Source organism: Notechis scutatus, chromosome 2 (assembly GCF_049901735.1).
Source record: "Notechis scutatus isolate UNSWTSFEM ecotype Mainland chromosome 2, rNotScu1.2, whole genome shotgun sequence".
Taxonomy (NCBI): domain Eukaryota; kingdom Metazoa; phylum Chordata; class Lepidosauria; order Squamata; family Elapidae; genus Notechis; species Notechis scutatus.
The window spans coordinates 89673086-89697151 of NC_142010.1; the positions used below are offsets into that span (position 1 = coordinate 89673086).

A 24066-nucleotide genomic window follows, 5' to 3' on the forward strand; every position below is an offset into this window, starting at 1 on the left:
ATGGTTTTTGCAAAGGCAGGTCACTATGGGAAGGAATCACGTGGGATCCATGATAAATAAAAAGCCAAAGTGCACAAAATAATCTTCCCCCGAATTATCCTCCCCTCTTCTCTCTCTCTCTCCACAACGCAGGGCCTGGAAAAAAAAAATCTTAACAAAGAAACTTTGTGATGCTTTGTACAGGAGGCGGCTTGAAAGGAAGCGTGGTTTCTATGCCTGGCGCTGGATGAGGCGGAGGCGGGGGAGTTGAAGGGACCTCCATGGCTCTGCCGCGCAGCGTCACGTCTTCCTCCCAGAGCACCGCTTGCTGCTGGAGGTGTGAGTGGATTCTCTCAACTGCATTTTGACAGCTGGGAGCAGGAGAGAACCACGGCGGCGGCGGCGGCGGCAGCAGCAGCTGAAGACATTCTTCCATGCGCTGCGCCGCCCCTCCTCCTCCGGCAAGTCAGCTCGGCCCGGCCCTATCCTAGAGCGCCGGGACCGAGCCGCCTGCTCTTTTTCCTCCTCTTCTTCGGCTCGCAGCTTAACTCGCACTAGCCAGACAGGCCCGGGGAGTCCGCGTCGCCTTTCCCTCGCAGTACAGCGCTGGAGGCAAGAAGTTGGTGGCGTGTCTGATGAAATTTCCCAAGTCGGTTGCCGCAGCTTCAATGCAGGAAGGCGGGAGAGGGTTAAAAACTAGGCGCGCTCCCGCAACCCATCAACGCCAACGCCGCCGCCACCTGCTTTTCCCGCCTTGTTCTCTAAGCAAACGGGGAGGTGGCCGCTTGATTTGAATCGACGGTATCGATAGTTTGCACTTAGCGGACGCCGGATGATGACTCAGCCCGGAAGGTTTGCGAAGTGGGACCCACTTCACCGTCCTTAGAAGTGGTTTCAATTGCTTCAGGTTCCAAGCGGACCAGGGTGGGGGGAGGAGGGGAGGACTTTTTTTTTTTAAAGCAAATCCGTGAGTATAAAACAGATGATGCAACGACTGCGGTGAAGTTACAGAAGAAAAGGTTTCTTTCATCTGTTCCCGCCCCCCCCCCTCCCCTCCCCAATAATAATCCGCAGGCCTGCAAATTGAAATCCTCGTGACCGGGAGCGCGATAAGATCGGGGATGGAGATGGTTCCATATGGAGCAAACCCAACTTTCCCCCCCCCCCCCATTGGAACATTGTCCATCTTTATTTTTCCATTCAGTAAAGAGGCACAAGCCCTCCCACCCCGTTTCAGGGAAGGGAACAGGAGTTCTAAGGCAGTTGGCTCGTGTTGCCAACTAAGTTATAAAGAAAATGAATCCAGATTATCCCAAGGCTGCTCGTACCATCAACCTGGGCGTGCATGAGTATTGTGCGCGCGTTTCCCGATTTAGAGTCCTGGTCGGATCCAGAAACTCAAGTGGATCTCAGCCGTCTTTCCCTTCCTTTTCAGAGCAACCCGAGCAAGGTTGCAAATGCTTTTTAGGGTTCTCTTACCACCATAATGCTGTCTCTCGTTCGAAATTGGATCTTGGCAACCTACCCACCAGGTCTCGCCTTTTGCTATTCGTACTAATTCAGTGTGCTGTTACACAAGACAAGAGAATCTTCCATTTACCTAAAGAAATTCCTATGAACTAGTGTCCTTTGTCTACCTTGCCCCTCAAAAAATTCTGCTAGCATCACCGGTGGGTATGGTCTCCTGCTTACGTAAAGAGAGGGGTACACTAAATTAATGGAGGAGGGGATTTTAATCACTCCAAATCCTGTTCTCTTCCACTGCAATAGCGTGCCTTTTCCCGCCGATCTTGCATACGATGCAAAGCCCTTGGCTTTGTGGCGATCTCTTTAACGCGACCGCCGCCGCTTGCTTTTGCAACCTGCAGTTCGATGCAGCAACTTCGCATCCCGAGATATAATCTCTGCTCCCTGGAGTGCGTAGTAATACTTTGGGGGAGGCCACGCCCCCGAGCGTGGTGTCAGAGTGAAATAGAGGCTCCGGTTGGTCGGGTTGGCGGACAACATCTGCTGGACTCCTTCATTCAAGTGACACCCGAGCTTTGAGACGTATTTGAGGAACCATCCGTTGCCCCTCCGGGCCACTTTCAGTACTTCTATCAGCGGCGTTCGCTTCGCAGAGCTTCTCTGCGTAGTTGGGACGGTAGGAGATTCTGGGTCTTTCGCAAAAGAAGCCGAGAGAGAAGGGCGGGCGGGGGGCTTGGCGGCCTCCAGTCGGCGTGGTTTGGGTACACACAAGGACCATGTGTGCAGAGTGCTTACGGAAATTGGTGACCCTGGCGCTGGTCTTTGCAAGTGTGGATGCGGTGGTGGGCACCGAAGCCACGCATCCTCCGGAAGGTGCCCAGGACAGAGCTCCTCAGCAAAAAGGGCGGATGTCTCTGCAAAATTCAGGTACGCGGTTATTTCTTGAGGAGCAAAACGCATCCGGGCATGGTTCGGTTTCTGAGGCGAGGAAGCTGCGGGTTAAGGCCAGAACCAGGCGTGCGGGGATTTTTATATGTTTTATATATGTATGTGTGTGTATATATATATGTGTGTGTGTGTGTGTATATATATATATGTGTATGTGTGTGTATGTATGTGTGTATATATATATTCGATGTGTGTATGTATGCGAATATATATATTCGACTTCGGTGCAGCGTGTGCCAGAGATAGGAGTTGCGTCGCTAGGTGATAAGCATCGTTCATATAGGCGCTGGGAGTGACAAGCAGAAGTCAGCGAAGGAAATAGAAGTGCTTCTAGCAGCTTGGAAGCTCTGGCTAGCCAGCCAAGCACGTGTTCCACCATTTGAACTACTGTAATAGAGGCAACCCTTCCATCTTCTAGCTAGGCAAAGAAAGTCGTCCCACAGGGAATGCAATATCGTAGTGACGCCTGTGAACCTTCCATCGGAAGGAGGGCGCTCCACCCCCCCACCCCCACCCCGCTCTCTTTCTCTGCTTTAAAATAAAAGGGCAACTTGCAGAACTATGTTTGCTTTTTGCACGTCTTAAACTGCCCAGCTCCCATCCTTTAAATAAAAGGAAGGCAGAAGGAGGGGAGGACACAAGGCATCGGCGCAGGTTTAATGCAGAAGCGGGGAGACGTTCAGATTGAACAAAAGTCCTGAAAATCCTTTTTCGGCAGCAAGCGAGGTCATCCAACTAGTAGTAGTTTCTCCCGGCCTTTTTGATTTTTTTAAATAACCTTACCGGGTCCTTTGCCTAGCATAAATGGAAAGACATTTGGGAGACCCCCTTCCCGGTTTATTCCTCACTTGTTCACAGTAGGGGCGCTGGCTGCCCAAGTCTTTCAGCTATTCACAGGTCAGGCAGGATATATAGACGCTCCTGATGTCAGAAGTAGACAACTGCGTTCACACGTGAATCACTCCTCCAGGAAGCGCTCAGCCCGCGGAGGCCGGGGCATGTGAACGGAACTCCTGCATCGGACTCGGTGCCAGCGTAAAGCTAAAAACACCTAAATCCAAGCTACACACTTACACAACGCTGGACGAAGAAACTCTTAGCTAATGTGCAGCTTCCCCTTTCTGTATAAAACAGCGCAGGCAGCCTCGTTGAAAAGAAGGCAATATCTCCTTTTGCTTTTTAAGGCTCTGGTCAGATCTCCTTCCCACCCCTTAAAGGAGGAGTTAGCTGCATTATTTCTTTTGCAGTATTCTATTTCTATGCAAGTAATCCCAGAATTGGCTTGTACTTGGCCTTTTAGACATTCCTGTTTCTTGTAATGTTAATCAGAAGGAAATCTCTGGAGTATTCTGTATCTTGAATATCCTTGGAGGAGATGGTTGTAGAATGTCTAATTTTTCTATTACTGTTGTCATTGATCAGGGTTTCACTTTGATATTTAACTAATTTAACACAATGTTGTTGTAGGCTGGTTAGGGTTAGGGTTATTCATAGAATAGAAAAAAATATAACCCACTTTCAAGAGTAGTCAAGGAAACCAGAAAATTAGCAGTGGGGAGCTCTGACCTGAAAATTTACCTGAAACTTTGTGAATGGTTTCACTAATTTCAAAATGCACTTTAAAGGAAGTATTTGGGGACACTGGTTCAGATAAGAAGACCCAATAAATAGTTGCATAACTTTATCAGATGCAGTTTTCTTTGAGCTAATTTTGAATCTTAATTCACAATGATCAAATCAACCCAATATTTTTAATTATCTTACATGATGATGAAAAAGGTATTCTTGAATCTCATTCCATTTATCTATACAACAACCCTTTGAGGTAGATTAAAATGAGAGTTCACTCAGTGATTTTTGTGACTACCCAGTGATTTTCATGACCTGGGTGGGGACTTTAACTTGTCTCTCCAGTTCAGTGTAATAATTTAAAGTACTGCATCATATTGACTTGTGTCATTAAATTAGTTCAGATATGGATTTAACAGTGACTTTTTCTTTTGATCATATATAGTTGTTTGCAAAGCAATAAAATCTCCTACATTACTATTCTGTTCCCCTTTTGAAATGAAGAAGTTGTTAACAAGTATTCTTTTGCCTACAGGTATATATAATAGTTGTAGACATTTACTGTGGTGACTGTTCATTTTCAGCTGAAATCCAGCACTGCCTGGTCAGTGCTGGTGATGTTGGCTGCAGTGTATTTGAATGCTTTGAAAACAACTCTTGTGAGATTCGAGGTTTGCATGAGATCTGCATGACATTTCTCCACAATGCTGGAAAGTTTGATGCCCAGGTAAGCAAATGCAACAATTTGAGGCATAGATAACTAGACCCAGAATCAGCTAATATGAAAGTATAAAATAGTATGGATTTTTATGAAAATTACTAGTTAAGGTTTTAATCAAACAGAGCAACCAGTCAGGTTTCAAACTTCCTTGAACAGAATATACTTACAATGTAGAATGTTAATTCTTTGTAAATATTCTCTTTTAATCCATCTGACCTTTATCACCTATTCAACCCTCTTTTAGTGCCATGAGGTATACTGCAGCTCCCTTTCAAGCCCTTCCAGTTAAATCATAATTCCACATATGGAGCCTTTAGATCTATAGATAAAATAAGAATGGATATTACAGAATTATACAGTTTTATTACTGTATGTGAAACATCAAATACACATCATCTCCTTAGCAAAGGGCTGATTGAGGGTAGGCTAATGTATATGGGAAATAATTTTCAGCCTACAAATAGTTGTGAAAAGACTACATAGTAGAAAGTCCCATTGCTAAAGAAAACTGTTATTTGGTTTGAAAAGTACTTTGCCTCCTGTGTTAAGGATGCATCACTGATCCAGTGCAAACAATAGGTTTGGATTATACTTTTTCCCATCCAATATTGCTTATTTGAGGGGTCTTTGGTGCTCTCTGAGCTTGCACCTAGTTATGGTATTGAAATGTCTGCAAGAAAATAAGCTCAAAGAGCACCATGGACCCCTCATTTCAACCCTGAGCTACAAATATTCTCTTTTATTGATATTCCTTAGTTATTTGATCTTACTATTATATATCTCATGCAGCCTCTTTCTTAGGTAGTTTACAATTAGAAATATTAAAATAGTACAATAAATACAAACAATATGAAAACATATTACAAGGAGGGAAGGAATATAGAACTATTTATTTATAACATTCACACAGAGGAAGCCTGGATGAAGAGGGGGAAAAAATCAGCACATGCCTAAACAATATAATAGATGCCCTTGTGAATTTAGGAGAAGAGCTATTGGTTTGGAAATCTCATTGTTCCAGGTACAAATTAGTATGGCAGATCCAAGCCATAGTGACATTTTAAACAAATTAATTCTGGATGATAATGCAATAATATAACAGTGGGTCATCCTTTAATGTCATCTTGCTCTTGCTGCTTTGAAGTGCCGGCATTTTCAATTTAGCTTAAAGACCTGAAGTTGAAACACTACTAAAGTGACTGGGCCCTCGGTGCTTCTTGGCACATTAAAATGGAAAGGGATTTATTCTGGATGCCTCAGGCCAAGGACACCAAGTGAGGAATTCTCTTTTGCTCAATCTTATCTCTGACTCCCTTTATATGATCAGTTGAATTCATTTCTGCAGATGAATACCGAGCCACAGTGTCATTGGAAGTAACTGTCTCTGCTGCTTTATTCTAGTGATTCCTTGGCAGCCCACCAACATCTAAGTACATTCCTTAGCAAGAATCTGATATTAAGTTTGCCTCTCTCATTTTCTCTCCAAACTGTAGATTGTTGAAGCATCCTGTTATTATGCCTGGTACAACAATTTTCCCATTTCTGGGAAAAAGATTGCATTGGTCAGATGTATTTGGCTTGACTGGCAATTTACAGAACGTGCATTGATAATTAAAAGTTTAAACTAGGGACTTAAAAACAGATTTTTATAGAAATCTTTTGTTTGCTTTTCCAAAAATATAACAATGAAAGTTTCCTTCCAAATTAATAGGTTTAAGTTTATAGCGCATTATCCCATAATATTTTTAAGTAAAGAAATCTAAGTAACAGTATGTTTATTCAAGTGTCATTTCAATATTTTTCATATTCTTGCTGACTGTTTCTATGACAAAATAATATCTTATACATTCCAAATAATGAAATTTCTTCCTTTGTTATTACAAAACCAAACTAACGGAATAAAATATTTTGTCAGTGATTACCAGAGAGTATCTTTCCCTTCAAATGCACGGTAGTTTTATAAGGCAAAAACAATTTGAATCTAATCTGCTTAAGAAATGAAGGATCAACAGAAGAAGTTCCAGTTTAACAGATAAAATTATATTGCCATAAAATTGGAGTAGGAAAAAGAAAGTTAGCTTCTACCCAGGGGTGGGCAAAATTTCAGCAACGGGTTCTCTGCCTGATTGCTGGGGGAGTATGGCCTAGTCAGCCTCCTTCATCATTTGGGGGGGTGTTTCACCATACCCAGGCTCCAGAGGCTTTCCTCAAGCCTCTGGGAGTGCAAAAACAGACTCCCCTGTTTCCGGTCTTCCGGAGTCTCCGCATGAGCCCTGCACTTACCTCGCATCCAAAGCAGGCTGCGTGGAGACTCCTGAGTGGGCGAGAGGGGCAGCCAGGGGTGGGATTTGGCAGTTCTCTTAACCGGCCATAACATTAGCTACTGGTTCTCCCAAACCCGGGCGAACCTGTAGCAGACACCCCTGCTTCTACCGGTATGTCTTATTGATTAGTGACTGACTGCTCATTAGCTAGGATGAGGAGAAAAAGTTTTAAAAGGAGGGATCGCACGCCATGTCCTATTCAGCAAAAATAATCCAGTTATTCAAAACATAGTTTATCGCTGAAGTATGGCTGACTTTCAGAATTGGCAGCAAAAGGAGGTGGAGTTAAATTAGTACTTTGCTTAGTTGTTCCTTGCATCTGTGACAAGTGTAGTTAGAAGCGAATCAGACATTCTGTAATTTTTTAAGGCTTCCATCTTCTTCCTAACCTTTTGCAGAAGTTAAAAAAGAAATATTCCCATCAATCTACATTCATATCAGAATGCTGTTAGTTGGGCTTGGGGGGAGATCTTTTTTAGCATCAAAAAGTTTATCTGGATGGTCATGGGCAAAAGGAAAAAATGAGGAAGAGAGAAATAGACTAATGATTAGAAGAGAAAGAACCTCAGTCCTAGAATATATGCTTACTTGTCCACAAATCTTACTGAATTTAATGGACTTAGTCAATGCATAGGATAACTGTTTTTCATTGGGAAGCATCACTATATTCATTTGGGTTTATTTCCACACATGACTAGGATTGTGCCTCTGAAGAGAAAAGCCACATTGCATTACTTAACCTCCAGAGTGCGGAAGAAGATATTTAGGATGCAAATCCCCGTCTTCTAAAAACTAAAAAATCATTTTAGTCTTCTTTTACCTCCTTCAACTTCCATGATTCCTCTAACAATTGAAATATACCTTAAAATCATCTTTCTAAGGGCTAAAATATGGTACAGTATATCAAAGGTTTTCTGTCATTATCTCTATAATGGATGGGCCCACATAATTATGTTAAGCCATGAACAAACATGGCATTGTGCAATGGGTGAATCCATCCATTATATACTGGCTACCTTTCAAGAGCATTACTGTGGTACTAGTTGTGCTACCAATTTAATATCGGAATCGGATTCTTGCCAATTACCATTATCATCAAGGTTTTTCTCCAGAGTGGAAAATAAATCCCTGTTCAGATCTTGATTTGGCCCCAACCAGGGTGGGATGGGGAGGCGTGAGCCTCACAGAGGTCAACTAATAGCAAGATTGCTTTGCACATTGGTAAATCAACTCACTGGGTTCTGCAGAACTGTGGAATCTTTTTAGCTTCAGGTTGTGATGAAGCTTTAAACTCGGAAAACTCAATTTTTCAACAGAGCCTCATTTCCCTCCATGATCATGATGAATGAAGTATTTTCCAGTTTGTCTGAGTAACTCTGAAAAGCTTATCCAAACAGTGAAAGTGAGCAAGCAGAGTCCTGAAGGGAACAAACAAGTGGCATGGACACATTAGACTTTTGTTCTCCTTGCAGTCTCTTTTCATCTTTGCATCATTTCTGAAAGTTGTGTGAAGTAGATTTGGAGAGCCTCATTTGAGCAGGAGTTCTCTCACACTGTATAAAATCAGGGTCTCTTCCTAGACGCTCTTCAATAGCACGGGACTGGGATTGCAGTCTGCTTCCTGGAGCTTACTTGATTAGCACAATTGAGAAAGTCCAGAAATATTTCACAAGAAGAGTTCTCCACTCCTCTACTCGCTGTAGAATACCTTATGCCACCAGACTTGAAATTCTAGAACTAGAAAACCTTGAATTACGCCGTCCTCGGTCTGACTTAAGCATGGTATACAAAATCATACATTGCAATGTCCTACCTGTCAATGAATACTTCAGCTTCAACCATAACAACACAAGAGCACACAATAGATACAAACTCAAAGTAAACCGCACCAAACTTGATTGCAGGAAATACGACTTCAGCAATAGAGTGGTCAATGTCTGGAATACTCTACCCGACTCTGTAGTTTCTTCCCCAAACCCCAAAAACTTTAACCTTAGACTGTCTACTATTGACCTCACCCCTTTCCTAAGAGGTCTGTAGGGGGCGTGCATAAGCGCACCAATGTGCCTACCGTCCCTGTCCTATTGTTTCTCCTATTCTTTTATTTTTCTTATATGTAACCATTTCATGTATTCACAACTATGTATACATTTATACTTATTATCTTGTAAACAATTGGCAAATCAAATAAATAAATAAATAAATAAAAAATAGTGCATTAGTTGGATTTTCCACAGTAATAAGGACAGGATCACTCAAATACATTGTGAAAAGTTGAAAGGGTTGCTTTCACCTGCTAGGCATGACAGGTGGCAAGCAGGGCACTAGGACAGTGTAACTATTGACAACAACAGCTACCCAAAGAATGTTAGTTACATGCTACTGCTTGATTTCAGACTATTGAAATAGTGAAGACGCTACACAATAGGATAATGAGTAATGTCAGCTTGGCAGGTCAGCTTCCAGAAGGATGCAACAGCACAACAATAATAGTAATGGCAGATCAGTATTTTTGTACCAAACTATCACAACATAGTCTCACAGTCTCATGGAGAGATTTTCTGCTGGCATGAAAATGAGAACTCTATATTGCCATTAAGATAATGCATTGGTTTTGAATTAACTATTCCTCACCAGGATATGTTACAATCATATCCAATGCCTATGTATAACTTTCCAAGTATCATTAATAAGAGGAACAATTCTGCTGTGTCTTACACCATTTTCTGAAATTCTTATATTGCTGGCTAGTTAGAATTTGCAGGATGGAAGACATTAAAAGAGACAGTTTGGTCTAGTGGTTACAGCACCAGACTAAAAACCAAGACACAGAGTTCTAGTCCTGTCTTAACCATGAATGCTGACTTTGGGCCAGTCACATTGTTTCAGCCCAACTCACATCACAGATTTGTTGTTCTGGGAAAAATAAGAGGAATAAGGTGTGTTGAATGTGTTTCCTGCTTTATTTATACAAATAATAAAGACAGGGTATTAAAAATGAAATAAAATTTTATTTTTATGGCAAAACCCCCCAGAATTTTGGGATTGAAATTGCCCTCATTATTACCGCCAACACCAAGGGCCCGCCTCCTCCTGCCACAAGGAGCCCAAGTGGTAAATATGGTTTCCAGAATTTGCCTCACAAAAGGGTTGCTCTTGGGGAGCAGGTTTTTTTTTAATAGCCCTCTAACCTCTCTTTCCCCCTATACTTTCAGAATTGCTTGGTTTAGGCATCAGCAAAGGAAGGGTAGATATTAATGAAGGTTAAATGTCTGGCAGATACTGAGCACCTGCTATAACCAAAGATGGAAATAATTATCTGATTGGGATTAGAGGAAAATATTTGTTATCTTAGAACAAGCCTATCAAACTGGCAGTCCAGGGGCCGGATGCATCACACATAGGCCACGCCCACCCTGGCTGCGCAAAGGCAAAAAATGTCACGATACATCACTTGAAGCAATTAAGTTTGATACCCGTGTCTTTTAAGAGTAAATAAGCAACTTCTTTTCCAGGTGTTAATTGAAAAATGCAGATGGATCACAAGGTATATGCTAAATGGACATGAGTTCAGTTGTTCTTTTTCTTCTTTTCTCATCTCAGGGGAAATCCTTCATTAAAGACGCCCTGAGATGCAAGGCACATGCTTTGCGGCACAAGTTTAGTTGTATCAGTCGCAAATGTCCTGCTATCAAAGAAATGGTGTTCCAGCTACAGCGAGAATGCTATCAGAAGCACGATCTCTGCTCTGCAGCCAAAGAGAATGTCCAGGTCATTGTGGAGATGATTCATTTCAAAGACTTGCTACAACTTGAGTAAGTAAAGAGAGGGAGCATCTAATCTGCTAGTGTAAGTTCCAGACAGTTGCATGTCCCTTAATTTTATTCATCTGAACCAGAGGAAAATTTTAGTCTGCAACATTTAGCGATACAAATGAGCTATAGATAGCCTGTAGAGTTGCAGCCATGTCACAAAAGGTGAACTGAAATGGCCGTGCCTAATTTTTTAGAATCCTTCTATATAAAATGTATTGCCCACTATCTTCCTTTCCTTTTTTGAGTAAATAGATGATCATTCTCAGATTTTTCCCTTTAATATACTCAGATACGATAGTGAGATCTGAGGTTTATTATAGCAATGGAATAAAATCATATTTTTCATATAAAATGGCTTCTCTTTTTTGTTGGTTATTTGCTATGTGAAAACCCTCTGCTCTGTAACTTATTGTTCAGATTGATGCATTAGGAAGAAGAAAAATAAGATTATCTCATACACAGAAACGAGTTTGAATATAGATCTGCTCCTATTATAATGTGAGAATTGGCCATAGTGTAGAATTTCTGTGTAAGAGAGAAAAAAAATAATCACATTATTATATGAAGAAGCAGTGGCATCCACCAGTGGAGTAGAAAAAAATAAAATGGCAGGCATAACTATACTATTTGTGTCCTATAGCAATAACAGTAATACCGTGTTTCTCACATAATAAGGCCGGGCCTTATTTTTTTGACCCCGAAAAACCGGCTAGGACGTCTTTTTGGGGGTGACTTAATTCCCCCCTTGCATCCTCGGATGGGCGGGCGGCGACAGCTTGGATGTTCGGGAGACCTTCCGCCACCGTTAACTGCCGACCCCGTCGTGAGGATAAAGGAGTGGGATAGAGATTCCTTGCCAGCCTTGCCCGCTATGAGACGATACTGTGACAGCCGCTGCTGCCGCACTCCCTTCTCTTTCCTCGCCTCTCCTCCTTCGCCGGCAGGAGTGTGCGCGCCTGCTGCCACTGCCGCCGCTCCTGAGGCCATCTGGGGCGGGCAGGTGGGAAAGCAAGCAAGGTGGCTGCGCTGTCTTCTTTTTCCCTCAGCGAAGCGCCGCCGCTTGCCACCGCCACCTGCAATGGGCGAGGAGGCGGCGGAGGCACCGAAATGTCACCAAGGCAACGAGTGCCTCCCGCCGGGCCCTCCGCTCATCCCGCCAGGGCCGTGGCAGAGCCGCGCGCGCTGGGCAGAACCAGGAAACACCCGCGGCTTGCCTGCCACGGCCCTGGAGGCACTTCCTGTCAGCCTCGGCTAGAGAACCTTGCATTGAAGCAGCCGGGGCACGTAGCCACCTCCCTCCAGCCCACCTTGAGGATTTGCCTTTTGTTGTTGGTATACTTGGCTTCAGGCGCTCCTGTGGCCGCCTTCCCTTTGCCTTAGAAGGTAAAGTGAACTATTTTAAAAACCTCCGCTCATCCCGCCAGGGCAGCAGAGCCGTACGGGCTGGGCAGAACCAGGAAACACCCCGGCTTGCTTTCCCGGCTCTGCTCAGCTCGCACGGCCCTGATAGGATGAGCGGAGGTTTTAAAATAATTCACTTTACCATCGAAGGCAAAGGGAAAAGCGCCACAGAGCGCCTGAGCTAGGTCTCCTCAGGGCTCCGGTTACAGGAGGAGCCTGACTGGCTGCACGTGGCTGCGCCAAACGCAGCGGCGTTGCTGTAACGCTACGGCAGCAAGGGAGAAGGGAAATTAACGGTGGCGGAAGGTCTCCGATATGAAGTGCTCCACCAACGCAGGCAGCACCATATCCGGGCATGCAACAAAGTACTTCCTAACGGCAAGCCTCCCCCCGCCATTCCCCCCATTTCACATGTTTAATATGGGCCTTAATTTGGGGGAGGGGCTTAATTTGATTTTATGCCAATAAATCATGCTGGGGCTTCCTATTGGTGGAGGCCGTATTGTTGGAGAAACACAGTACTTAGATTTCTATACTGCTTCATAGTGCTTTACAGCTCTCTCTAAGTAGTTTACAGAGTCAGCATATTGTCCCCAACAATCTGTGTCCTCGTTTTATGGATCTCGGAAGGATGGAAGGCTTGAGTCAACCTTGATCCCTGTCAGGATCGAACTCCAGGTTATGGGTAGAATTTGCCTGCAATACCATGTTTTAACCACTGTGCCAACAGAGCTCTTATACTCTTTTTATGTGCATGGAAAGCATATTAAAAAGAGGTGGAGCTTGCATTATGCTCACCATTTCGACATTTTCACTCCCATTGCTGTTTGTAAGTATTCTGTGGGTGCTTCTGATTGCTGCATCACATATTGCATAATTGGCTTACACATGAAGAAAAATGCCAGTCCTCACCAACACATAACCTCTCAGTATTTGCTGAAGCTTAAAACATGTAGAATTCTATTGAAGCCAACTTTTTGTGAATGGCTGGCAGAAACCTTAACTTTTAATATCTAACCTGCCAAAATATAGGTACAAATACTCTACTTAACTCCTCCAATCTCTTACTCAGAAGCTTATTTTTTCTACTCCAAGAATGACAACAAACAGATACTTAAAACCTACAGTTATGAGCCCTTTAAATTAAAATTTTCAGTGAATTCTGTGTTAGACATTCATTTGGATCAGAATACCTTTAAAAATAATGTAGTTTTGACAGCAACTAAACCATTAAATCTGGAAACATTTTAATGGTTCTAAAATTAACATCAACAGTTGTTGAAGAAATAACTTCTCCCTGTACTCTTTCTTACTTCATTTACAATTCCATACTTAATTAATTGCTTTGCATTGCTTGGTGTTGGAGATAAGGTGGAATAAATTTGTGTTTCTTAAACAGATAGTAGAGACGCTCAGTATAGCCTTGAAGTGCAAGATGGGCAGCAAATACATTAAATAATAAAAAACTAGTAAAAATCATCTCACTGGCACTAGGAAACTAAATACTTGAATCACCGTGGGAGAAGATCTTAGCTGCAACTGTGTTCATTCAGCTCCACATGCTGCTCTTTGAGAATAGACTCTCCTTATCTGTTCTGGAAAATGCTTCCTTGTGGAACTTTTTTGCTCTTTGCAAATAGATTCATGCTGCAGAAATGGAATAGAATTTCTGCTCTGAAGTAGGAGCAGAATTCCTTTTACTCATATATCTGTAAGCTAAGGGTTAGGGTTATATAGCTGTATGGAAACAACAAAGGAACTTGGGAGTAAAGTTGTTTATCCTGAAAAAACTTTTTCCAGTAACTTGTGCATAATTGTAGCATATTACAATTGTATAGTTCTTGTCTTATATATAAAACAATGTCTTAGTACAAGGTCACAAATTATAAAATATTATCAACCATAAAATAGTTCGTGACATTTACGTAATACTTTCTGTCTGCACATGGTATCTGGTCAAAGAGTAAAAATCAGGGGACATAATTACATCTTTTGAAGTATGGTTAAATTCAACGCTAAGTAGTTGATTCTAAGATGGAGATAGGTCAGAAAACTTTATCTTAAAAGAGATACCATTTTCTCTGCATTATTTCAGAAAATAATAATCTGCCTTGTTTATTTATGTTTATTAGATTATTCATATTTGTTACAGCCACCCAATTCCAATGGACTGTTGGTGGCATACAAAACCCAAAAAATCCATAAAAACAGATAGACCATCCAAACTAAAACCAACAAAAAGCAAACAGTAGAATCCTCAAAAATACAACACAGTAATAAATTAATCCTAGGCCTATTGATATTGCTTATATATTTATTGACAAGAATCTATTTATGAACACCTGTTGTGCATTCAAATGTGTTATTTAGTTCAGAATTACAGCCATTTTTACAATCCTTTTTACTGGCTATTCCTTAGAATTTGTAATAATGCATTGCAGTTTACTTTAGTGATACGTAAATGGCATATAGTGTTTTACTTATAGTCCTAGTGCAACAGTGGTCGGATTTAAAATTTTTTACTACCGGTTCTGTGGACGTGGTTTGGTGGGCGTGGCAGGGGAAGGATACTGTAAAATCTCTATTCCTTCCCCACCCCACCAACCTGCTTTCCAGCTCTGTTCTCCTGTGCAGGGCAACAAAAGAAGACCCAGCTGGGACTCGGGAGGCAGAGAATAGATGGGGGCAGGGCCAGTCAGAGGTGGTATTTGCCAGTTCTCCGAGCTACTCAAAATTCCTGCTGTTGGTTCTCCAGAACTGGTCAGAACCTGCTGAATGCCATCTCCGCAACAGACCCAAATGTGCCTGAATTTTTTAACGCTTTGTATGCAAGCAATGTATCATTCATTTGTGGAACATGTTGCATTATGTACGTCCTGTAGAGAATATAACTCGGATCATCTTTTAATGGCAGATAGGGTTGTGGGATTTGTTTCCTTTTCCTGAAAGATGGAGTGGTGCTAGGGATAATAAAGGTTTTGCTTCACATTCAGGCCAGCACTGATACTGCATTGGAGTGGCAAGTCAAATAGCTCTTGCATGCTGGGTGAGATAATGTCTTAAGTAATTTTGCCTCCTGGAGTAATTCTGCCATGGAGTGCCAAGACAAATGCCTCTTGCATGCTGAGTGAGACAAATACGCCCTTCAGATTTCTGTGGGCCCCTTCCATGAAATTGGCAACCAACTAAATTATAAATGACTGGTAGTTAAATGTGATCATTTAGTTCAGTGGTTTGCAGACAGTGTTCTGTGGCAAGATGGAGAAGCTGACAGATTGCACATCATCACTGAATTGGCCCAGGAGACAACGCCATGTGCTCTTCCCAACTCACTTAATTTGATGGTGAGATGCAACACCTAATCATGGCCCAACAAAACAAAGTACACACAAGAGAACGTGTCCCAAAATCCACAGCAGGCTTCTCTAGTAGGATTGTACTGTTCCTTAGCCAAAAAAAAAAAGCGCTGCTGCAAGAATTATTCAAAGAAAGAAGATAGACATAGACCTAAATGGAGAGAAAAAATCTACTTATATGCTGTGTAAGGCTGGAATTTTACTCTCCTCTTCACATAATTAACCGCAAAAAGGGAGGGCATTTAAATTTCAGGCCAAATGTTCAACTTTCCAATACTTGGCTTTAGACAACAGTAATAAATAAATTATTTTTCCTTTAGCTTGACCTAAAGATGTAAAGATTCTGGAAAATTTGTAAAACAGTAGAAAAATATGGAGTTTTCTAATATTTTTGTAGAAAGAAACAGAATTGGGAAACAAAGAGTTGAAATACCGCAATAATATTTTAAAATTATCCTTTATAACTCTAAATCAGTGGGTGCTGCTTCTGGCCAGTTCCAGGACGCTAGGGCCTAGTGGAGAGCCAGAACAACCGGTCAGAACTCAGTGAGAGCAAGCAAGTGCAGGAACGTTCTTCCTTTGTGACTATAAAGGTTAATGCACCCTGGAGTAAGAAATATATATTAGCAATTGTATTATATACCGTGTTTTTCATATAATAAGGCCGGGTCTTATTTATTTTTTTGAGCCCAAAAAATGGCTAGGCCGTCTTTTCGGGGGTGACTTAATTCCCCTCCTTGCATCTTTGGGCGGGTGGGCAGCGATGGCCTGGATGTTGACCTCAGCGTTGGTGGGGCACTTCGTATCGGGGTCAACGCAGGCAGCACCATATCCGGGTGTGCAACAAAAGTACTTCCTAATGGCAAGCCCCCACCATTCCCCCATTTCGCATGTTTTAATATAGGCCTTAATTTGGGGGAGGGGCTTAATTTCATTTCATGCCTATTAAACATGCTGGGACTTCCTATTGGGGGAGGCCGTATTGTTGGAGAAACAGGGTAGTTATCTGTGCACAGGAACTGTGAAGGTCTGTACATTTTTTGTTTATATGGCATTTAAGAAATAATTTTATTTATGCCATTTAAAAAGAAAATATTGGGAAATATTCCATGATCGGGGTAGGGAGCTTAAGAAAAAAAAAATTTTTTTTTCATTTACACATATACAGCTCATACTTCATGACATCTTAAAGAGGCTTGAATTGCCCATTTCTCCCCAGATTTTCCCATCCCCTATAAACTATATCTAGGCTACGTCTGTTACTGTGTTTGTAAGCAACAGTATAATTTGAAGTTTAGTGAGGATTAAGTCATTTGTAACAAGAACAAAAGAAAAAAACCAACATTCTTCACGATGCGAAAAGAAACTCCCTGCTTTTCCTTCTTCGCTTTGGCTTCCTGATAAAATCCTGACTCCATAGGGTTCACTGGGTACTGTCTTTAATGAGCCCATAATAGGTTTAAGCCCATATATATATATTAAGAATATATATATAACTATAATTACATATTCAAAATAATTATATATATATTAAAAAACTATAATTACATATTCAAAATAGGCCAATTGAGACTGACTTTTATACCACCAGTAGTTCTCAACTTACAACCATTCATTTAGTGACCAAAGTTAACACCAGCACTGAAAAAAGAGACTTAGGATTATTTTTCACACTTAACAACCATTGCAGCATCTTCACGGTCACATGATCAAAATTCGTACATTTGGCAACTGGCATATATTTATGACAGTTGCAGTGTCCCAGGGTCATGTGTTCATATTTTGTGACCTGACAAGCAATGGGGAAGTTAAATTGACTTATTAACCTTGTTATTAATTTAGCAAGTAACTTCAGTGAATCCCTTAACAGCTGTGGCAAGAAAAGTAAAATGGGGCAAAACTCACTTCACAACTATTTTGCTTAGCAACAGAAATCTTAGGTTCAATTGCTGTCCTAACTCAAGGACTACCTATAGTCTTTATATTTTTCTGCAGTGGTTGTTCATAGCATTATATAAAAGTATTTCAAATACTTTATTAGCCATGGTGCTCATACAGTATATTAAATATTCGAAGAGTAGTGGAAACTAATAACATAAATTACTGGCTGTTTATCGTATGTTTAACTGCTATGTCTTAGATTAATGAAAAATGTGGTCTTACATTGAAGTATCATGCAATTATATGGCTGATGCTGTCATCCTATATTATGTGGACTTGGAAGATAATTAGCAAGATTTGTGGACCATAATTCTAGGAAGAGACTCAACATTGGAATGTATTCAGTTTCTGTCATTCATCTCAAAACCAGTAACTGAGCAAATTCCCCAGCACTGAAAAGTCTGAGATTTGTGGGCAAAAAAGACCTCTTGATTATTATAATGTTCTTGCCAATATAAAATCTACAGTTAAACAGAATACCTTCATTAACCTAAAAGATTCTGCAGCAGATAAAATAACCTAAAGGTGGCGATGGGATTACTTGTCACATCATAAATTTGCTGAAATTTAAAGTGGACTACCCATTTAATATCTAGAATCATATGAAACGTTGTTACATCCAGTTGAAAAGAATCTTGAGGAATCATTACCTTTTCACTACTTGTAATTACCATACATAATCATAGATAATTGATTAGTAGGTGGAGATATCATACTGTTGTTGTTTTTGTAGGCAGTTTATACTGTATTTTCTTCTAGAGACATGCAAATATTCGATGCATAAAGTATTCCATAAAATTGTTTTGGATGGTCCGTGGCCTAAATTGAAAGTTGCAATTTGGATGCTTTAATCCGCTTAACAAAACAGAATAGGGCTGTTTTGGTGAGCATATGGACCAAAATGTACTTGTCCTGGGCAGAAGTGTTTCAAAAGTGGAGCAAGCACGAGAAATGGAGTCAGATTTTCAGATAGCTGAGGCAGAGAGAGGAAAGTAAGAAGATAGTGGGAAGATCAGGCTGGGTGAGGCATGTCATGTTTGAAATATGTTCTTCACTCCCAAGACCATTGCACTAAGGAAGAGACCAATACATTGGTGTCAGCTAAAGCAAGGTAAGGCAAGGACAGGAGGACTGGAGAAATATGAAGAGAGGCATAGTGGGATATGCTGGACTGGGACATTGGCATTGGCTGATGACGGAGGGAGCAGAAAGGTCTGGGAAGATGGGGCAGGAAGACCAGTGTACATGCTTTGGTGAGAAAGGAAAAAGTGGGTGCTGCACATCAAGCCTACCCTAGTTGACACATATAATCATGATAGATCTTCAAGAGCAATGCAAGAATCCTTGGTTTTGTTTTCTGGCTGATCTGCCTCCAATATGAAGTGGTTGACCAGAATTCTAGAACATGATAGTTTGCTCTGCTTTCTGTTAAAACATATTTTGCGCATCCTGTAGTGCTCACTGGTTTGTAACTCTGCTTTCTTCAGTGAAAGCTGTCATGGATTTTAAAGATTAATTCAAACTTACTAGATGATCATTAGAATGATATAGTCTATTGAGATAGTGATTTCCCAGTAATGGTTGAGAAATAGTAAATCATGAGGGGATCAGAATTTCCACTTGAAAGGGGAGGAAACCTGGTCTGGGTTAGTCACTATCTCTACGTCCAGCCAACCACTATAAGATTTCTTTCTAAGGGAGAAAATTGGAGAACGTAGATAAAATTGGAGTGTTCGTGTGTGTGTCAGAGACAGAAACATACAATTCCTAATGAAAATATGGTCTATCGGTCTAATGGATAAAATAATAAATATATAGCAACTGATCTGCAGTCAATTTGAGTGCTTCTGCTACTCTTCCATAACTTTATATCTTTTTATTTTTTTTCTCAGACCGTATGTTGATCTGGTGAATATATTGCTCACTTGTGGAGAAGAAGTCAAAGAGGCCATCACCCAGAGTGTCCAGGCCCAGTGTGAGCAGAATTGGGGAAGTCTATGCTCCATCCTGAGCCTCTGTACTGTGGTTCCACATGGAGAGTCTACCCTGGAATCTGAGAAAAAGCCAAATGAAGTCTCAAGAATATCCACTGGCCAAGGAAACCTTGTCATTCACCCTCAGTCTGGTACAAGAGAGAATTCTCAAAATCCTAGAGGGGAAAGAGGTAGCAGGCTGCCTATGAATGCTCACGCTCGCACTAAATCTGGGGGTCATAATTCCAAAGCAACTCATGAGGCCTTTGAACAGAGAGATGAACCTTCTGACTTCTCTGATATCCGAAGGTGAAAGGAATAGACAACCCAACCTTTCCCCCTTCACCAAAAACTTCCTCCGTTGAGTTCATTTTATCTAGGGGCATTCCAAAAAATATTTACAAGATAAGGGGGCTATGTCAAGCATAGGGCATTGCGGGTTATGGGGCAGCAACAGCATATGTATTATAAGCTACAGAGGAAAAACAATGACTGGGTCACTGATTGTATCCAACAAATTCAATGTGTAGATGCAACAAAATGTCTTCATTTAAACCCTTTTTAATTTCTTGAAAAACATAATGTAGGTTTGGGTTGGCAATATTATTTTTAAATCAGGGATAGATACAAATTATGATTTCTCCACTAATGGCTTAGACTGTCTAGTTTAGATTAAATTCAATATAACTAAGTGTAACATAATTCAGTCTCTTAAAGAAAGTATAAGGGTGTAAATAACATGGGCTGCCATGGCATTTGTAAGAAGACTAATGAGTATGGTAAAGGGGGCCTTCCAATTGCAAACTTAGTTATCCTCTGAGCCTACATTCTGCTCCTTTTTAAGTGACACCATCTGCCTTAAGTTTCCTTGTGCTGGTTTGGGCAGTTTATTCCTCCATCATTCCTTTGAAAATTAGTTAATTGCAGAACCAGCTTCCAGATAAGGCAAATGTGCCTTCTCTGCTAGTTCAGTATTATGCAAAACTCTTTTTTTAATAGGGTAAATCTAAAAAGCCCCACTCCACTTCTGATTTAAATGGCTTTCATATTTTTCACATGTTTTTCAGGCTTGATGAAAAACCTCTTAATATGCTATATCAGAAATCAATATCACAAGGGTTGCAGGGTTTTTAAGCTTTAAAGGCCACCGTTATGTGGTAGCTGTTAAAGAAACAGTGTCGGTGAAGTGAGGACAAACCAAGCAGTACAATGATTTAATCTGGTTAAATATGTGAATTGCACACTTCTCCATACCTCCATCCTCATTGCATTTTCTTGGAAATATAGCTAACTTTGTCAAATTAATGGAACTTATTTCACTGAGTAAGTTTGGATTGCAACTTTCATGGTCCCAATTTAGTGTGTTATATTTCATTGTGCTTTTAATCATGTCTGTTTTTTATTATTTGAACATATAATTACTCAATATATTTACACATTGAAACTTCAGTCAACACTTTACTGGAAGCAGGTGTTCCTAAAACCTTTTAGAAAAGTGTTAAGCCTTTCTGGAAAACAGGACTGTCTAAAATATTTTGGGTGTATTATACCCAACTTTACCAAACAGGTAGAAACTTGGATGTGTTGAGCTTCAAGTCCCATATTGCTGGATGGGGATTGTACTATTTCTAAGCCAACTCATTTGAATGATCATAGCTTGGAGAAGGCAATGTTAGCTAATCAGGTATCTTAGAAGGAAAGACTAGACCTTAAGTTACTTGTTCACAAAGAGTTTCATACCTAAGATTTTCCTAGTTAGTACATCTTTGGGTCAGCTGCAGCTGTTTATATGCATAGAATATGGAAAGGTAGTCCTGATATTGTACTGACTGGATAAGTCATAAATTGCAGAAATAGAGCAGCTTAATTAAAATTATTGTTCCACAACCTAGCATGGACTTCAAATTCCACTATGAAGCTGTGGATGGAAGTATGAAGATACCAGGTTTAGGAATCTCAAATGAAACCCATTCCTCTTTGATGAACATAGATAGAAAAAAGTATAAGAACATTGCATTGTAGCTGCAGCTAGGAAACATTATTTGCATTTTTTGGAAGGGAAACAGGTTTTTGTGATTACGATGGTCACAGTCCTAAATCACCCTTTAAAACAAGGAAATGTATGAAAAATGATATGTACCCTTTTTGAAAATGAACTGATAGAGGAAGAATTGTGACCACTTCAAAATAAATCATCACACAGAAGTTAAAAAGCCCAAAGATCTATTAGTATGATTCCCAACTTCTAAATTTCAGTCTTTGAGAAGTCTATCTGGGAATCTAAACATGTATGTACCATTGAATGTCAGCAGATCATCTCAGTGTGCATATAATTTATCTTCTGTGATCTAGTGATGTTAATATTTGTTTCACAAATAACGTTAAGAATTTTGGGGGGGAGGGAGATCACACAAGGCTAATTTTCCTTTTTTCTCTCTGTGAAAATTGGATATATGTGTTCATCTACTGATTCGACATATTCTTTTAATGTAAATATTTAACATTTTTATTTATTATTATATTTTCTCCATTTAAAAAAATTGAACTGAGCACTGCTGGCTAAGGTAATTTAAATATATGTCAGGACCTGTGTTGTATATATTCATGCCACAAGTACATTTTTGTTATTGTTTAGATCAAGGAAAATATAATTTTATACACTCCATAAAGTTATTGACAGCATCAATCATTTATTTATTATCATCATTCATTTCGAACATATACAAGTACATTTAACCTAATAGTTTTATCAAGATGTGTATAGCTACTTACTTGAAATTTTTAAAATAAAAAAGTCAGCTGTCCACTAAGGGACTTAGTCACACTCTAACAAAAAAAAACTTATTTTTAATTATAGACATAATTCAGAACAAAGCATATCATTTGGGGTATATACAGTAGTTTTGTTCAGGCAAAGACCCAGAGCATTCAAAACTTAACTTACTTGAAGGGAAGTTTGCTCAGGGTTGCTTTGGCATAATTAAGCAAGTGCTTAGTGCTTGCTTAGTTCTATGAGAAAAATCCTACCCTGATTCTAGAGAAATTTTTCTTCATTATGACATCTTCCCCATAATTCTAATTGTAAGAATGAGTTCCCATGGTAGGAGCACACCAAAATCTATCGCTCATTCTTTTCTACAAAACGTTATAAAAAGTAGCAGAAGATACATCACATTCCACTGAGTTTTTAAACACAGGTTTTTGTGGAAGAGCAGAGTCAGATCTGAGACCACTAAAAATAAGGTTGTTTAGTGAGCCTGCTTAAAAGCAATAAATGGAGGTCTGGTTGACCAAACCAAAAATGTTGGATCCCTATGTTAAAATTAGAAAGAATGAAACAAAACCTGTTTTATTTAAACTGATTAAGAAAGTTTTCAAAACAAAAACTCAAAAGCCACTCTCAAGGTTGCCCCCCCCCCCCCAACCTTTCAAGGAAGTTTTTGAAATATTTCTAGAAAGTGGACTACTTGAAGCTTCCCATTGCATTCTGTGATTGGAGCATAGAATTGCCACCATTTGAAACAACTGAATTTATACCAAAATCCAAATAAAACTATTTTGTCCAATTTCAAAACAATGTAAGTTTGAATTTGGAATATTTGAAACCTTTTATTTCAAAATGTTCCACACCCTTTCAGAACTGATGTAAGTGCTGCAGCAAAAATATATCTCTGGCGTAATTTCCCATACCTTGGAAAGCTGAGAAAATCCAAAGAACAGTTGATCTTGAAAGGATAATTTCAACACCGTCACTAAGCCGAAATAGGATAATTTCAAGTAAAATAATAATCAGGCTATATGGCCATTGGGTTTTAACCCAGAAAACAGTCATTTAAGAAAAAGTCAGTTTGGAAATGATTTCTAGCCTTATTGATGTAAAATAATATTGAATGTTTTGGTTTTAATGCATAATGTCATATCCCTCAGTTTCCTTGAATATTTTTTATCTTACATAGACTATGATCAAGCAAACTTGTAATTTCATCTGGATTTAGGTAAGATGTTTTTCTTTCCACCACTCAACTTGCATTAATAAATTAAATGGTTACAGATCAGTGTATTAGAAACAGGGTTCCATGAAAATTTTGTAAATCAGTAGCATATGTTAAAAGAAATTAGAAACCAGATAATGAGGAAAGGGCTAGTATGTAAGTATAAATATGGGGAGGGAAATGTGTACATCCTGAAGGATGTTGATACTTCATTCTGAATTTGGCAGCATTAGCAAATCAAATAAATCCTGCCTGTACTTTTCCACAAAAGTTTGTTAACAAATAGTTTTTTTAGAAGAAAGCAGGTAAGCATTTGAAAAACTTGTTTTTTGGTGGGGGAAGTCTATTAGATGTGGGAAAGGACAACTGAATAAAAGCACTATTGGGAAAGGTGTTTCACTCACAATGTTAGGATGAAAAGTTGATTAGTCGGGCCCCGGCGCCCCTGGGAGGAGGGGTGGGGGGGAGTGCGGTGAGATTGTGACATTTGGGGTATTCTCCCAGTCGGGCCCCGCGCCATGCTGGGTGTGGGGGCTGGCCCCCGGTCGGCGGTCCCTTGGCCGCTGGCCGGGGGCGGGGG

The 24066-nt window shown here is 40.3% G+C and overlaps 1 protein-coding gene across 1 annotated transcript; it reads left to right on the forward strand.

Moving 5' to 3' along the window:
• Window positions 1–539: 539 nt before the first annotated feature.
• STC2 (stanniocalcin 2) lies at window positions 540–22180 on the forward strand. Its single transcript, XM_026688132.2, has 4 exons — window positions 540–2373; window positions 4548–4690; window positions 10612–10823; window positions 19414–22180. Exons 1-4 carry the CDS (start codon window positions 2223–2225, stop codon window positions 19805–19807), a joined length of 900 nt encoding a protein of 299 aa, XP_026543917.1. The 5' UTR covers window positions 540–2222; the 3' UTR covers window positions 19808–22180.
• Window positions 22181–24066: the final 1886 nt, after the last annotated feature.

Bases quoted from the DNA above. Each gene is read 5' to 3' on its own strand.
- STC2 (XM_026688132.2), top strand. From the start codon at position 2,223: ATGTGTGCAGAGTGCTTACGGAAATTGGTGACCCTGGCGCTGGTCTTT. The intron at 2,374-4,547 runs GTACGCGGTTAT...GTTCATTTTCAG, and splicing joins GATGTCTCTGCAAAATTCAG to CTGAAATCCAGCACTGCCTG. The intron at 10,824-19,413 runs GTAAGTAAAGAG...TTTTTTTCTCAG, and splicing joins AAAGACTTGCTACAACTTGA to ACCGTATGTTGATCTGGTGA.